At 36.9% G+C, this 18,098-nt stretch overlaps 1 protein-coding gene across 1 annotated transcript; it reads right to left on the bottom strand.

Moving 5' to 3' along the window:
- Nucleotides 1-7,335: 7,335 nt before the first annotated feature.
- LOC116031460 lies at nt 7,336-12,901 on the bottom strand. The gene is made up of 2 exons (XM_031273680.1): nt 12,757-12,901; nt 7,336-7,751 (listed from the first exon to the last, which is right to left on the bottom strand). The coding sequence occupies exons 1-2, from the start codon at nt 12,868-12,870 to the stop codon at nt 7,353-7,355; spliced, it is 513 nt and encodes a 170-aa protein (XP_031129540.1). The 5' UTR covers nt 12,871-12,901; the 3' UTR covers nt 7,336-7,352.
- Nucleotides 12,902-18,098: the final 5,197 nt, after the last annotated feature.

The following is an 18,098-nucleotide window of genomic DNA, read 5'->3' as shown; positions in this document are numbered from 1 at the left end:
AGCCAAATAAGTTTATATTCTTGCCTGCTTGCATGATGTTCACCTCTTATTTACGTAGGACCTTAGTCAAGGATCTCTCGAAGTGGGAGTGTGCACTCTTTAATTTGAGAAAGATAAAACTAGCGAGGCCCGGAATTGAACTAACCTTGGTAGGGCATGGGGCAAAAGGTGAGCCTAATGGTGAGCTAAATGAGAAAACAAAACCCTTGAACATTAAATAGAAAAAGGCAAATGAGAAAACAAAACCCTTGAACATTAAATAGAAAAAGGCATGAGAGAAAACAAAACCCTTGAACATTAAATAGAAAAAGGCATGAGGGGTTGACACGAGGAGAAGTCGAAAAGGCAAAAGGCCAAGCACCAAAAGAGTTTTAAAAAATTGAGGGAAGCCAATTCGTTGGGTTGTGTCCAAACCATAGTCGTCGGTAAGCAAAAAGCTTTATCTGGAGTCGGTTGTTCACATAAAAAGATCCCAAGAATTGAGAAAATAGAGCTGAGGTGAGCCGCTTTGCTAGGATTCGAGTACCCATTGCACTGACCTTCGAAAAAGCATGAATCTCCATGTGAAGTCGGGTGGCTCGATGACGTTATCCTAGGAAGTGAGAAGAAAGAGGGACCGCACTAAGCCAAAAGCGGTGAGTGGTCCATGCCCCTACCCTCGTTTACATTTACGTTGGGCTTTGACGTATAAGGATGGAAAGTTGATTAGCTAGTGCACATCGTTCCCACTAGTGGGATCGACTAGAGGCCCTATTTAAATAAAAGGTGAACCGAAACTTTGGAAATGCATGCTTGCGTATGGTGCGAGAAGTGCGATCCCTTGTTTTATTTGTTTTATCTACGAAAGGTTTTTATTTCCCGAAAATATTTCTTGAGTTGCTGACATCTTACCAAAATCCTTTATAGATAACACAAATGATTTCCCCCGTTTCAACAGTCTTAGACACACATTATTTTGACTTGCCAAAAGCTTTATTTTGCATGGGAGAGTATCTCGGAGACTTATATGCTTAGAGAGTAAAATGTCTTGCTTGAGGACAAGCAAGAAGCAAAGTGTGGAAAATTTGATAAGACTCCGAGATACCCTTATTTCAGACACATTTTAGGGTGTTTTATCGCGTCTATAGCATCCTTATTTGGTAAATTATGTGCGTAAATGTTTGAAAATCACTAACTGATGCACAGAAGCTACTTATAGCTTAAAAGAAGTAAAACAGGAGCCCTGGGAGCAAATAGGACCAAAAGATGAGCTTAAAAAGCAAACCAGGCAAAAGCGGAGCCCCGGAGGANAACCAGGCAAAAGCGGAGCCCCGGAGGACCAATCTGGAAGGCCACACACGTGTGAGCAAGCGTGGAAACTTTCCAGAAGCTCCCCACGCACGCTCACACGCGTGTGAGAGGCGTGGAGGCGTGTTGCGCGTTGCGCAAATTTGAGCTAGGGTTATCATTTTGGAGACTATTTAAACCCCTTTGATGAATTTCCAAAGGAGGATTCCAGAATTTTAGTTTTCCCTTTTCTTAGTTTTTCCTTTGGAGAACTTTCTCTATTTTTTCCTAGTTTCTAGATTAGATCAATCTCCATTGTAGAAGACAACAAGCTTGGATTGAAGATCTTCTTCTCTCTAGGTGATCTCTATTTCATTTCTATAATTTTAGTAATCTTATTCTTGGATTAAATTAGCTTTTGCTTGCATTTCATATCATGAGTAGCTAATTTAGTCTAGGGATTTGGATTGTGTGATTGAATATTGCTTTTGTGATGATCTTATTTCTATATCTTGGATCTATGAGTTTGTGTTGATGGATTATCTATTCTTGTCTTTTGATTGTTGTTTGATGAGATCTTGTTTGGATTTGGCCAATCTAGATGAGAGATTGAGCTCTTGACTCTTTCATGTCTTTGATTAGAGTTAGGATTTAAAGCTTTACACAATCAAAGTTCCTATGGACTTCTTAAGAATAGTAGGATAGTGTGTAGCTTAAGTGTTTGATAAAATTTCTCTTAGAACTTTGGATGCTTGAAGGCACTCCGAAGTCAAAGAAGCCTTAGTACACAAGGTGGAAAAGGACTAAGATAACACACTCTTGAATAGCCAATATCCTAGCAATCCTAATCCATGACCTTGCACTCTCACTCTGCAATACTCATGAACACTATCCAATCCCTACCCATTTTACATATTCCCAAAATCACTTTTACTTTACTACTCTTTTGCACTCAAACCAATCAATGAACTACACTCTCACTTGCAATTCCACCCTTCACCACACTCAAGTCCTATGCATGATCCAATCAAGTAAACTCCCGAATGTTTGACATACCTCCACGTCCCTCTTTCGCGACCGACACTCGGGGAGTCACAGACTTTCCGTTTTATCATATAAATATCTTTTGACATTTCACCCTATGCACGCAAGTGTTGTCAACAAGCAAAAGTTCTAGTGTGGGGGAGTTGATACATATGATTTTATACTATTATTTGCCCCATAATTTAGTTGGTTTTGTTGCTTATTTCCTTTAACTCGATGAATTTGAGACTCGTTTGTGTATTACATTTGCTTAATCTTAGTTTCTTCATGAACGAGGAGCAAAGGAAGGATTTTTGGTCATTTTGGACAAGTTTTGGAAGCATAGTAATCTACCCAAGGTCGGAAAGCAGCAACGGAGCATGAAAGAAGTTAGAAAGCAAACCAAGAGGACGCCTCACGGCCGTGAGGTCGCCCGTGAGATTCATCACGGACAACAGCTGGTCACTGCACCTCACGGCCCCGATCCCGGCCGCGAGGGTGCCCGTGACCCTACTGCTATCTAGTATTTAATGTCGCGTTTTGCTGTCTTTTTGGGGATTCCGAGCCCTACTTTAGTTCAGTATAATTTTCCTTCTATTTAGAGTTTTCCATAGCATAGAATAGTGTAGTTTTACATACCTGAATTCGTTTGCAAGCTTGGAATCGTGTTTTGGATTGGAATTACTCTTCAGGATTGTTAGTAAAGTTCTCTCCTTTATTCTTTATATTCGCTGCTATGATTCCAATATTTAATTCTTGCTTTGTTTTGTTTGCTTTAATCATGAGTGAGTAGTTCGTTTAAGGGTTTAGATTAGGGATCTATTGCTAATCTTGATGTTCAAGTTGTGATTATTGCATAAAGGGATTGAATTATCCACCTAGGGTTTATGCTGAATTGGGGATTATTTTCTACTTGTTATTAATTGGTGGCCACAATTGATTGCTAGTTTAGGAGAGGGATTCATTACAACGAAAGTTGGGTAGAGACCTCGAGCCTTACCAATTTCAACCTAATTTTTCCTACTATGAGAATAGTGGTAATTTGGGGGCTTACAATGCTTAGATGTTTAAGACTATGATTAATGCATCACGGAAGTGGGGCAATCCTAGCCTAATTTGGTTTATTGATTACGAAAGTAGTTGAATTGAATTCTTTTGTGCATTGCTCATAAATCCCTAGGTTAATCTTTATATCCCGAATTCTAAGTTGTTAGAACATCAAGATTGCAATTCCCCTAATCTGACTCATTTCTTTATCATTCAATTTATTCATTAGCCAATTTATTTCCTTTAACTTTCCTATTCAGTTATCATTTACTTGGATTCTATTTGATTCAATTGCTCTAGTGCCTAGTATTTCTTAATTCACACAATTACGTGCCATAACCCCAATCCTCAGCGGAACGACATTTTACACCCTCTTTTACACTCACAATTATATTCATCAGGGACCTCTAGGAAAGGATTGAAGGGGGAAAAGGCTGGCCAACCGTCCGACCCCTGTTATATACCAATCCGTTCACCTTAGAGATACAAGAATATCGGGCACCTAGGGACTTTAAATTCCTAGTGATGCTCACATACGACGGAACGACAGACCCCAATGATCACCTAATCAGTTTTTAAGCAAAGATGATGGTAATAGGAGTAGAGGACCTAATGTACTGTCGAGCCTTTATTCCGACATTGGGAAGAGTCGCACAAGGATGGTTCTTATCCTTGCCGCCACGATCTATTGACTACTTTGAAACCTTAGGTGAACGATTCATAACACACTTCGAGGAAGCATAAAAACCAAGAGGTACTTCATGACCCTGACCGCCATACGACAAGGAGAAGCGGAGACCCTAAAAGAATTGTTGAAAAAATGGCAAAAGAACATACAAATGGTGGAGGATCTGAATGACCGAACAACTTTAACACTCTTTAGGGAGGCCCTAAGGTCAGGGGACTTATTCGCTAGCTTACAAAGGGATACACCCGCGATGTACGCCCAAGCTATCTAGCGAGCTAACAGATATGCAGAGACTGAAGAAGCTTTACGACAAAAGAAAGAGCGGGAAGCAAAGCGATCCCATGATGAGGCAGGAATGCATCCAACGGGCCGATCGTTAAAAAGAGAAAGTAGACCAAGTACCCTCAGAAGACCAACCAGCCCCTATCAAGAAGTAGGCCCCATACCTAGGACCCATCAAGCGTATGAGATACGAACACCCAGCCCCATGTCTACACGAGACCTGTCGTCGCCATCTCTCTTGCAACTAGATGACCAATTACGTCGTGTCCGACCATCTGAAGAATGCATCACTTTGCAAAAGGAAATCGAAGACATCATCCAAAGAGGGCGACCAGTTGTTCGTCCCAATCAATGGCTGCGGCAACCCGGGCACCGAAGCAGGGACCCCATCCCTACTGATCGAGGAACAGAGCCCCCACAGGAATGTCCAGTATGCAAAACAATGAGTGTGAGGGGCGAGACAATGAGTGCGAAGAACAAGAAGAGCAGAACTGGAAACACAAGCCCGTAATCCACTAGAGACAATATAAAAAACCAATTAAGTGCGTCTGGAGGTCAAGACGACACAAGAAATTTTACTTGTAGTTAGAAAAGCAAATTCGTATAGTTAGTTATCATTTAGTTTCGACCATTATAGTACGATAATAAAGTTATTAGTTCGAGCTATCAATGAGCCGCTCTCGCACCTTTCATGGATCATTCGGTCTTCCCATCGCCCGACTGGCGACTGAAGATCTTTAGGAACATACTTCAAACAATTTGCACCTAAATGCCTACAAGGTAATAATCAGGTTACAGTAGATGATGACCAAAAGTAAAAACCTGACAAAGTTAAGCATTGAAGGGTATGGAATACGATTGGGAGTTATGTGTAAGAAGTCTAGGATAGAGTACATGGGTTATAGGAGAATAATCTAAGTAAGTAAAATGGACTAAGGCAGAGTCTAAAAATTCATGGGATAGTTAGAAAAGCGAGGCCTAGGAATAAGTTTAGACGATCCACAATTTCCATTAGCCAGCATGGGAGAAACACATACCCATCTAAGGGTGGAAGACATATCCCCACCCCAGGGTAGAAGACATACCCACCTCAGGGTGGAAGACATATCCCCACCTCAGGGTGGAAGACATATCCCTATCTCAGAGTGGAAGACATATCCTCACCTCAGGGTGAAAGACATATCCCCACCTTAAGGTGGAAGGCTCATACTCCCACCATGAGGACTTGGTCTATATATATATATATATATATATATATATATATATAGAGAGAGAGAGAGAGAGAGAGAGAGAGAAAGTAGAATTTAGGTGCGGTCGTGCGGCTATTTTGCAGTCATTAGATCACAGCAAGTCAACAAATCAACGCTCAATATATATGAGTTAAAATATATATTAGCGACAGATTGGCAATGGAATCAGTCCGTCGTTAAAATTTTGCGACGTGATTTTTTCCGTCGCTAAATTTAGTGAATCAACCAATTGAACTATTCAAACAATCTAATTAGTTTCGTCTTGTTCAAACAATTGAACCGTTCGTAAATTAATTTCCTTTCTATTGTATTTTTCTCCCCATACTTTATTTTCAAATTGAGCTATTCAAACAATTTCTCCTTGTTCGTAAACAAATTTGCTATTTACCTTTCTCCAAATTCCACTTTTCTAGAAAAATGAAGAATTTCTCTAATGCACCCTAGACAAAAAACAAGTGCAGAAAGTAAGAAACTAACCTGGTTGGGCTGCTTCACTGCTTTCTTGGGGCTGACGGGGAAGGCTCTACATCGAGTGTGACTGGCTTGTTATTGGACTACCATGCTACGAGCATACGAATGTGCGATTTGTGCTGCATTGCTACTACCGTGTTGAAGTGGCTGTTGCTGCGGCGGTCGCCAACGCCATCACCGGAGGAATTCCGAGGAATGAGGAGTCGCCGGAGGAATGCAGAGGACGGAGAGTTGAATTGGTCGAGAGGACGGCGAGGTGATGCGGGACTTAGGGTTAGGGGAAGGGAAAATAAGAATTGTTAAACATTAGGTTAAATAAAAACATTAAAATAGCGATGGAATGTGAATTCATCGCTAAAATAAATTAAACTTCTAGCCTTGAATAATTTAGCGACAGAAATTTTATTCCGTCGCTAGAGAGCGACGGATTCAAACATCCGTCACTAAAATAGAACAAATAAATTAATAAAATTTTTGAAGTTAACTTGCGAAATATCCGTCGCAAATTCATCACAAATCTGTCGCTATATTTTGCCCCAAAATTTACCGTTAAAGTTAGCCACGTATATAACACAAAAATTAAAATCTATCGCAAAGTTGTCTCTATTCCGTCGTTAATTTAACAACAGAGTAGTTCCGTCGCTAAATTCGTCACTATATAGGTGTTTTTTTTTTGTAGTGTAATATTTTCAACTTCTAAAAACATATTATGATGTTCCATTATCATCAATTCATCATGAATATTTTTTCCCAAATCTCTTAGGAAGATATGTTTTCCTTCCAACCGGTTCCTTCGATCTGATAGGCATCTTCTGATTATTTCCTTCTGATCATCATTAGAGCGAGAAGTAGATTTGAACTTCCAAAGTGACCTTTCGGTCTAACTTCTCAAAACCTTGAACAATTATCCAACATTATTCTTAATTGATCAATCAAATTATAAACTTCCTACCAAACATAAATAATATTTTCAACTCTATGGCACCAAAATATTATTTATGCTACCTATAGACATATCTGAATTAATATATTCAACCATTACTATATAAATCAGTTCCAACAACCAACATACACCATATTATTATTTTACATAAAACCGAAAATAAGAGTACAATAGATCAGAGAAGAGACGCATAACCTAATCTCCAACATATGTAAATGGAAATAGGCTCGCCCACTCACACATAATCAGAAAGGAAATATGCATAAATATAAAATCAGAGTATTTTTTTTCCATCTCTAGCGTCTGAATGCATGCATGCAGCTAGGAGATTTCTTATTCAATTCACGTATTGATATGATATGATAGTGCATGTACACTTAAGCTATATTATTCCAAACCTCTGAGCAATCTTTTTAGTGAGATTGTTGATATCCTCAACAGATTTCTCCAGACTGTCAAGTCTAGCCTCGATCTTATAGAATTTAGCTTCATAGTTGTTGGTGTGAAGAACGTTCTGAACAACAGTTTGAAGTTTGGTGAGATCAGAAGAGTCGTCTTTCATTTCTTCAATCATTTTCTTCACCTCAGAAAAGTCATCAGACAGAGTTTTGGCCATGTTCTTGAGCTGGGCAAGCGTTTTGTCGTCTATTGTTTTTATTGTCTGTATTAGTTTGGCAGCTTCTGCATCAGCAGCGCTCAAACTCTTGCCGAACTTGTTCCAAAGGAACAGGTTTGTCCAGTTCAACTGATTGTTACTCAAATCAGCAGCGTCATCTAGTACCTGTACGTTGAGCATATAATAATAATGTACTGAAAATTTTGAGGAAATCTCTAATTTGCGAGGTAGTTCTTGTATCAGTAGAGAAGCCTAAATTCACTATGAGCACAGTTTTAAGCACAAAAGTTAGAAACACTTATACAAAATATAGTGGATCTTCCTATTTCTCTATTATAACTGTTAGGATCAAGCTCTTACCACTCATGCCCAAAGTTACAGCTAGTAGCCAAAGCCTAACTTATTTCCTTACTTATAGGCCACCATTACATTGTTCAAGATAGGCTGGGTGCTGGACTTGGCCCCTTAGGATGTAACACCCCAATTTTCACATCTTGGATTTATTACAGAATCCCTAATAATACATTGCGGAAGCATCTAACCAACAGAAAATTGGGTGTTACCGCCACGCTTAGGTATTTCTCCTATACCCAAACGCTAAGGCTAAACTTACAACATCAAATAACCACATCAATATTCCAACTTAATACATATGGAAATAATCCTTCCAGGGTGTCTATTCTAGGATAGAGTAGTCTTCAACCTCGACTTCCATCCTATTCAGAGCTCATCGGGCCACAGGAGCCCACACTAGACAACATCTGTTAAAAGAAAAACACATTGAAGTGTAGTTAGCACGACGGCTAAGTAAGAGAATCCATGGTCACCCAAGATTCAACAAAGGTTTTTAAAACACGTCTCTTAAGACAAAATCATTTCTTTCTCAAGGTCGTTACAGAGTAACTCTTTTCTCATCTTTACCACTTCCTTAGTTTCATATTAGCAAGCGTGAGGCCTTTGGAGCATTCTCATAACTCCCTCTCTGACCACTCGGATCATCGAACTCGGGTTCAGTGATCATCACCCGATCTAACACTGATCCCCTAGTCGTAAGGTTCGTTAAAATGATTCCTAGCTGGCCTAGCCAGGTCCGTTAAAACGACACCTACCCGGACTCTAGAGTAACTATACTTTAAGTGTGCACACCCCCATAGGAATACCTCATCCTACGAGTTATATAGTACCCGGCGAATAGACTTCGCCCTGCAGTATGAACTAGTCATACAATATAACATAACGACGAATAGACTTCGCCCTACAGTATGAATGATCATACAATATAACACAACGACCACTGGGCAATGGCACTTAAAGCCACCCGTGGGTCAATCAAGGTCCTCCTCAACTTACTTTAGAAACTAAGGTTTTGAAAACATGATCATTCCTTCAGTTTTTCTTTCTCAAATCATTTCTTTTGGGCATATTTCTCATTCGAGCCTAATACTTGAAATTGGCTACCTCATTAGCTCATGAAGGATTTTCAAAATACTTTCAGTACCCGCAGGCTTTTCAAACATCATTTTCTCATCATTCAAGTAAGGTACACACTCATTAAAAATGGTATTTTCCTTCAAAAATAAGGTTTTGACAACCTGTGTACCAAAATAGCATACGTTCTTCAACGTAAGTTTTCATAAACATTTTTGGATATACTTCATATTCAAGTCTCATACTTAAAATCCATCCACCTAGTTATACACTTATATATTCTACTAACACTACATATATCCATTTTTAATACTATTATTATAATAGTACGAACCCATAGTCAACCATTTATGAATCAATCGATTCATAGCACCATTAATATTAACATCCTTAACCTTGTTCCTTATCATGAATTTCAGTCCATCTTACAATCCAATCCTCATCGGTAATCCATAATCATGGTTCCACCATTAACTAATAATAGATGGTTATCCTTGTCATTATCATCATCAACAACTTTCACCATCATCAACACCATTAGAAATATAACTTGAGGAAATCACACATCCAAATATGTATAAATTTCTAAGAGGTAAAGTCATTGCCTAACCATAATCTAAAATTGTTCAACAACTATTTCCTCAAGATTCACCATATACAATCTTTATCTCAATATTTCCATATAACAATTTCCGCAATACATATCATAATAATATCCTTACCTTAACTTTTCCATATAACAATTTCCTCAATATATATATCATAATATCATCACTACTCAAAATTCCTTTAAACCATAACTTATTCACCAATAGAGAGATTCCCAACTCTCAAAATAAATTCCAAAGGAATAATTCCAATATCTCATAATAATTACCAAGGAGATAATTTCAATCTCTCAAAATAAACACCATTTAATCTATTCATCCAGTCATTCAACCTTAATAACTATCATCAGTCCTTAATCACTATAATTAAAGCTTAATTACCTCCTGAACTCCACTGTTAATCCATCTTTAATGTCAATCTATCCCCATTATTAACCACATCATAACCAATAATTAGTTCATCGCTAACAAATATTTACATCATCATCCAGTAATCCTTAATTAAGCTCTAATTACTATCTATCATCATTACAATCATCAGTAATAACCATCCTAACTTCATCACCCTTTCATAACCCATGTATCAACATGCTGTAACATCATCATCATCATTCTCATAATAACCTCTTAGGTTCATTACAACCCTATCATCTAAACATCAATAACAATAATCAAGGCTTACACCATTAGATCATCATATTCATATCTCTAACCTTCATTATCATAATCACCATTTAATCTGGCATAGCTTATGTCTATAACCTTCATATTCATGATAATCTCTTAGGATCATTACAACCCCCTCATCTAAACATCAATAACAATAATCAAGGCTTACACATCCGCACCATCGGACGCCCAGTGGACGCTCGTCCAGTACCGCGTCTACCGATTCTGCCACTCTTCGCCCAGCCCGGACGCACGGTGGACGCGCGTCCGGCCCTGCGTCCGCACACACGGCCAGTCCTGGACAGTGTGAACAACGCAGTGGCGAACACCTCTACTATCATCTCCATAATTATTATGAGTACACATATGTAAGTATATCCATATTTTTCAACACAAAGCTCATAAATCCCTTTCTCAACTATCAATCATCAAATCTTAAGTGACAAAACCAACTTAAGGGATTTCTTACCTCTCAAGTAGCTTTTAAAACCGTAGAAATTGTTGTGATCCTTTCCTCCAAATTTCCACCGAAGATCCTAATTAATTTCCATCATAATAACAATATTTTCAAGAATTCTTAGCTTAAAACTAAGTTCTAGGAAAGGATTCTACTCTTCTTAACCGAATAAAACCATAGTTTTACCTAGTATGGAAGAACTTGTGAAGGCAATGGTTATGGAGCTCCTTGAACACAAAAATGAAGATGAAATCTTTCTCTCTCTTTCCTCTCCAATATTTCGGCCAAGATGGGAATGAATGGGAAAATGGAAGATCAAAGCTCTATTTATAGCAACTTGTAAGATAAGGATGAAGAAGCTTGGAGAGTAAGTTTATATGTTATATCTTGTAAGATAAGGAAGAGGATGCTTGGAGATCAAGTCTCAATTTGGAGCTTGGAGAGTAAGTTTCTATCAAGACTTATCCTATAATCTTCCTTGCAAGACTTATTCCATAATCCATCCTAATTAATTAATTTATTATTACCATATGGTAAATAATGTGACACTTGTCACAATTCCATGGTGTGTCTTGTAGAGTAAGACTTCCTTGCCAGTTAGGGATTAAATCAGATATAGTTACGGTAGAAAATAATTTAGGGACAATAGGGTGGCTGCCTCGGTTCTAGAAGAGACAAAATAAAATTAAAACATAGATGATATCAGTCAAATAATTGGTATCAAATTGAAGAATACATGTGCTGGCAGAAATTGGCAGAACACTGGATCCGGATTAAAAATTTTATTGGGAGTATTTGGTAAGGTATTTTGATACCATTTTCTTCAAATGTGTACTTAAGCAAGTCTAGAACCCACATATAAAATTTCATAGAAATCTAAGGAGTAGAAGTATGGTTTTTGAATTTTCTTCCAAAACTAGTCCAAAGAGAAAAATTCTGGACAGCACACTGCCAAGAGCAAAAACGTAATTTTCTGTACTGTGTTTACTCAAATATCCAAATGACCAAAAATTTTTAAGGATATCAATTACTATAGGTTGGGGTTCTAAAATAAAAATTTCAAGTAAAACGGAGTTCGGGAAGTATGTTTACCGAATAAATCTTTCGGACTGCGCCGAGCTGAAATTTTCTGAAAAATGAATAGTTAGAAACATTTTTGGGTAAAAATCATTTTGTAACAAAAATGGTGAATAAATTTCGGGGTGTCACATAGGAGCTTTACTAGCCTCCACCCAACAATTTTCAACCACCGAGTACTAGACATGACCCTTTTATCGGCCTTGCCTTCAGTAACCTATCTCTCGTACTACTAAGGAAACTTTAGAACGGTATAAGCTAGAAGCACTTATACTTTTCTCTTAGTACACTGAACTCCGAATTGAAGACAGTATATGGGGAATTTTGTGTGTGCTCGCTTGACCTCTAGGGAAGTGATCTTTTTATATACTTCTTTGATGTCTTGATCTTTAAGGTATTGAAAATATGAATCTTACCTTGTTTGGAATTTATTATTTGTTTCATTTTTTGACTAATATTCATCTTCCTTGTATTAGTGGGTTGAAATAATGTTTTTGTCAATAATTTTAGACAATACTATTTTGGGTAAACATATATAAACATAAATATGCAATTTAACTATTAAGGAAAAAATTACACTTTTCGTCCCTAAATTATAGGATAATTGTAAAATTCTTCCATAAGTGTTGGTTGTGTTCACTTTTTGCTGTTAAGTTATTATTGACGTTGCACTTTCCGTCTAATTTTTATTAACTTTTTGTGCTCACTTTTCGTTCCTGGGTTATACTAAAGTTGCAAATTTTGTCGCTAATGTTTTGTTAGTAAAGAGACGAAAAGTGCAACGCTAATGATATCTTAGGGACGAAAAATGAGTTTGACCAACACTTAAAGACGAATTCTACAATTATAGTATAACTTAGAGATGAAAAATACAATTTTCCCAACTACTAATTTAAAATTTTAGTTGAAATGGATCATATGTTTCAATTACCTCAAAAGGTTGGAAGGTCGCGTAGGTTAAACCTCGGCGCTTGTAACTACTTACAGGCAGTTTCGCCGCGTCCACTTGAATCCTATATAAGGTGGATTCTGGTAGCTCACTCATTTTAGTTTCACCTGTATATATATATATATATATATATATATATATATATATATATATATATATATATATATATATATATATATATATATACACACACGAATAATCAACAAGTTTTCTTCCACTCATACAAATTTGTGGCCGGATATGATAGCCCTTATATATAGGCCTGCCCTGAGATTTCTTGAGCTGGCTCTTAGAGAAAAACCTTATCGTAGCTAGCTGCAGCTACAGGAGTAGTTCAATTATTTTAAAATATTTTAGTATGAGCACTTGGAAAAAAATCTTAACCTTAATTTGACCAAGTATCTATGCTTTCACATTTACACACACTCCACGCATGTACTATTTTTAATGGCTAAGAACTAATAACAACAATGGGTTTAAACACTATGGAAAAAATCTCCAATTAAATCGTGTCACGAATCTTTATTTGTAAAACATGTCAGATTTTTCATAAGTATTACACTTTTACTTATAAGCATTAGAATTTCTGTCATAAGTATTGCATTTTTCCTCATAGGTAACATTTCAACTCTTAATATTACATTTCACTGCTGGAAATCAACGATTCTCCGACCACTTTTCCGACCACCGGAGAAAGTGGTCGCAAAAAGTGAATTTTTTTCCATTTTGCGTCAAATAGTCCAGACGTCGGAAAGTGGTCGGAAATTTCCGACCACTAATTAAAATGTGGTCGGAAATTCCGACCACCTGCAAAACGTGGTCGGTAAGTATTAACAATGAGTTTACTCGCGTCCTAACAGATTAGCGACCACCTTTTGTTGTCGGAATTTCCGACCACTTTTATAAGGTTGTCGGAAATTCCGACCACCTCATGTGGGTGGTCGGAAAGTTTCCTAGATTTTTATTTTAAAAGTTTGACTTTTGTTTCCGACGACCTACAGGTGGTCGGAAAGTCCTTTATATATAAGCCCCAGGCAAAGTTTCTGTCCAGTTTCTCTGCTCTTCTTCTTCTTTTTTACCCCCATTTCTACAAATTTCTTCATATGTACAGGAGATTTTTAAATAATCCACTCGCAATAGTGTAGAAATCAAGCAAGGTATGTATATATATACTTAGAACTTTCATCTATGTCATTTTTTTTATTTAGTTTGACTATTTTTGTACTGTTTTTTTTTTTTTTTGCAGGAAATTTTTTATTATAGTGTTGAAATCAAGCTAAGGTATGTCTATATATATTTATAATTCCTTTTTATGCCACTTTTTTGTGTAGATCTAGCTTTAAATTTTTATTTTTTTTATATATATTCTTGTGAGTGTGTGTGTAAAATTTATTTATGTATTTATATTTGTGTTTAGAATTATTTGTATATTTATGATTTTTTAACCTTGAATTTTATATGTTGTATATTTATTAGTATGTTTATATATAATTATTAATATTATTTGTAATATATTTATATATGTTGTGTTTGAATTGTATTGTATATACTTTTGCAGTTGTTTTATATGGCTAATATACCTGAACATCGAAAATTGATGTATAACCGTTTATTACCAGGAAGAAGGGGGTACACTGATGAGTTTTTAATGGGTGTTGAGGAATTTGTAAATTATGCAAGTACACTTCCTGTATACATGGCTTCAATGAAAATTAGGTGTCCATGTAGTAAGTGTAAGAATAGAGTACACTTGTCTGCAGATGATGTTCGTGTTCATTTGTATAAGAAGGGTTTTGAACCGAATTATTGGATTTGGACATGTCACGATGAGCTTACCCCCCAATACAACCACATATGAACGAGGGCCCTAGTGAAAACAATCGGTATGAACAAATGGTTTTTGATGTATCTGGGCAATCATTTTTTCCATTGAAAGCCGAAAATGACCAAGACAAAGAATCACATAGTAGTGCAAGAAACTTCTATAATTTGTTAAATGCTGCGAGACAACCTTTATCAATGAATGTTGGTGAAGAAACAGAGTTGGCATATACATTGATGATGATGAATATCAAGACAACTTATAATATTCCGCAGGTAGCAATGGATCAGATTTTTCAGTATAATAACCGTATGATGGGTCCCGATAATCGAGTACCGACCAGGTATTATGATGCAAAAAAATTACTTACAAAGCTTGGTCTTGGACATGAGAAGATTGATTGTTGTGTAAACAATTGTATGTTGTACTATAAGTCTGAAATTAATGATAGGCACTGTAAGTTTTGTGGTGAGCCAAGATTTAAACCTTTCCCACCTAGATCTACTCATGCAAAAGAGGTTCCCCAAAAAAGAATGCATTACCTTCCTCTCATCCCTAGATTGCAACGTTTGTATGCATCACATAGCTCTGCTTCACACATGCGGTGGCATTATGAAAATCGCCGTGAACCTGGTATTATGTGTCATCCTTCTGATGGTGAAGCATGGAAGCACTTTGATAGAACGTTTCCTGATTTTGCAGCAGATCCTCGAAATGTGAGACTAGGCTTATGTTCTGATGGATTTTCTCCTTTTGGTTTCAACGCAAAGCCGTACTCTTGTTGGCCTGTTATGGTTGTTCCATATAATCTTCCGCCTTCAATGTGTATGACTACCCCATACACATTCTTAACATGTATTATTCCTGGGCAGAAAAATCCAAAAGCCAATATTGATGTCTATCTGCAGCCTTTAATTGATGAACTTCAATTGTTATGGGAAACATGTGTCTTAACTTATGATGCATCACTTAAACAAAATTTTATGATGCGCGCTGCATTAATGTGGACCATCAATGACTTTCCTGCATATGGTATGTTATCTGGATGGCAAATAGCCGGGAAACTAGCATGTCCTTATTGTCTTCATTATTCTAAATCATTTTATTTGAAGAATGGCCATGAAACATGTTGGTTTGATTGTCACCGTAAATTCCTTCCAATGAATCACTCATGGAGGAAGAATCGAGATACTTTCACCCCAAAATATTTTTTTCACAAAAAATCTTATTTTATTAAACTTCAAAAATAAAACTATATATGTAATTTAATTCCTACAAGGATTTTTGTCAAACGAGAGTATAATTAAATATTTTAAACTCCTTATTTCAAATAATTTGATGCAAAATATTTATATAATTATTTATGGTTTTAAAAGCCTTATTTAAGAGATATATTAGTATTAGTATACTAATGCTTTTGTAAAATTACTTGGTTAGTAATATTTTATATATTATGGAAGCTATATATATTTTTAGAAATGTTTAACTTAAGAATTTGTGAAGAATAAAATCGTATAACCCATTGCTTCCCAAAAACCTATTATTTTGATCCATTAAACTTATATATATATATATATATATATATATATATATATATATATATCTGATCAAATGTGGCCGCGTCTTCCCGTGCGGTCGGTGCGGTTCGCACCACTCAATGTTAGAAACTGCACCACTCAATATTAGAAAATGTACCACAATGAAAATACACAAAAACACCAAAAAAACATACCACACACCCAAAATAATGCACCATAACTCCCCTGCCCTAATGGTGCATTTGTTAACACTATGTGGTGTATATTTGCATACCTAGTGGTGTGTTTTTTGGTGATGCGTACCGAATGATGCATATTTGTGTGGTGTATATTCTAACATTGAGTAGTGTATATTTATATACATAGTGATGCGGCCGCACTGACCGCACGTTAAGGAGCAGCCACACCTGATTATGACCATATATATATATATATATATATATATATATATATATATATATATATATTTACTTATTTATTACAGAGCTGAGTGGTTTATACTTAACATATTTATGCTAACATGTTTTCCTTATGATTTAAATACTCTTTTCAAGTTTTGCTTATGCATGTGTTTGTTTTTCTGGATCGGTGCGGAGATCACCAACACAACGCGATAAAACAGACACACGCATAAAAAGAAAACCGAAGCATTTGTCGGGCCGTTTCATCCGGAATGATGGCTGGAACACGAAAATGGCAAATGTTGTGCGAACAAAATATGTGTGACTATGTATGGTGGAATGGTAAGCGACTCGGAAGCGAACAGCAGCATCTAAGCAGCGACCTTTCAAAGCGTCTGTCAGAACGAAACAATAGTAACACACGGTATATATTTAATACTAATAATATGCATATGCACATTATGGACGGTCACATCGTCGTCGATAGGAGATAAAACGATCATCAGGGTATATGACGTGATATGAATAAACCGGAACCACTATAGGCGTTCACCCGGTAAGAGAAATTGAAAAGGGCTATAATGACACAAGAATTTTTCAGGATGGGATGCCGCGAAGCAGGCGACTGTCGAAGTTGCCGCACGTCAGCGAGTTCGCAAACGCACCTAATGTGGTCAAACGAGATGCATGTTAAAGTGTAATTCCATAAGCGCTAGCTCCTCGTACCTCATGATTATCATTTGTAATTCATAATTGGCACAGTCAATGATGTCCCGATGTCACCGGGATAAAACATTAGCGATAACCAATAAATGATCATTCGGTTCTTTCGTTTGTTTGTTCCCCACTGACAGATTCGGCAATTATAAAGTGAAGAAGAAAAGAATTACAATTAGGTGCATTATAGGTAATAACGACGGAAGAATACTAAGAAAAAGGAAAACATAAGAAACTAACCGGTTCGAAGGACAAGCAATATTCTTTTTGTCTGGATCGGCGTGGAGATCACCAATACAACGCGATAAAATAGACGCACGCATAAGCGAGCATGCGATGGAAAGTAATGACAAACAACTTACAATGCAAAAACGCAAGGGTAACAGAAACAAGATTTTCTACGCACAGACTCGTGTGAGAGAAGAATAAAACCCGGACGGTCGAAAGTGCAACAAAAGGATAGGAATGTTATGCAAATATGCAAAAGGCTTATGAGAGAAGGACAAAGGACATTGACCTAATTTTTTAAACCACAAAAAATTTACAAGTTCCAAGATAGGTATCTAATCAACCTGCGCATCGCGACGTGCAAAGATAAAGCCAAAGTCAGAAAACACTAAGGGTGTGTTTGGTTGGTGGGTTTAGGCATAAGGTAGGGGTATCAAGGTGATTATTATTGTTTGGTTGATAGGTTTTTAGAATACTACTATGGGTTTGGAATACCCCATTAATTGGAAAACCCATACCTAATGAAATAAGGGTTTCATTCACCTCCCTCATTTCTTCCCCAACTATTAATAATCATTCCCATCCACCCTACTACCAAACATGCAAAATACTTTCACC

This window comes from Ipomoea triloba, chromosome 10 (assembly GCF_003576645.1).
Source record: "Ipomoea triloba cultivar NCNSP0323 chromosome 10, ASM357664v1".
NCBI lineage: Eukaryota > Viridiplantae > Streptophyta > Magnoliopsida > Solanales > Convolvulaceae > Ipomoea > Ipomoea triloba.
Note: the sequence above shows the minus strand (reverse complement) of the source record. Positions and strands in the feature narration are given on the sequence as shown.

Bases quoted from the DNA above. Each gene is read 5' to 3' on its own strand.
- LOC116031460 (XM_031273680.1), bottom strand. From the start codon at position 12,870: ATGAGTGAGCTACCAGAATCCACCTTATATAGGATTCAAGTGGACGCG. The intron at 7,752-12,756 runs GTAATTGAAACA...CTCAACGTACAG, and splicing joins CGACCTTCCAACCTTTTGAG to GTACTAGATGACGCTGCTGA.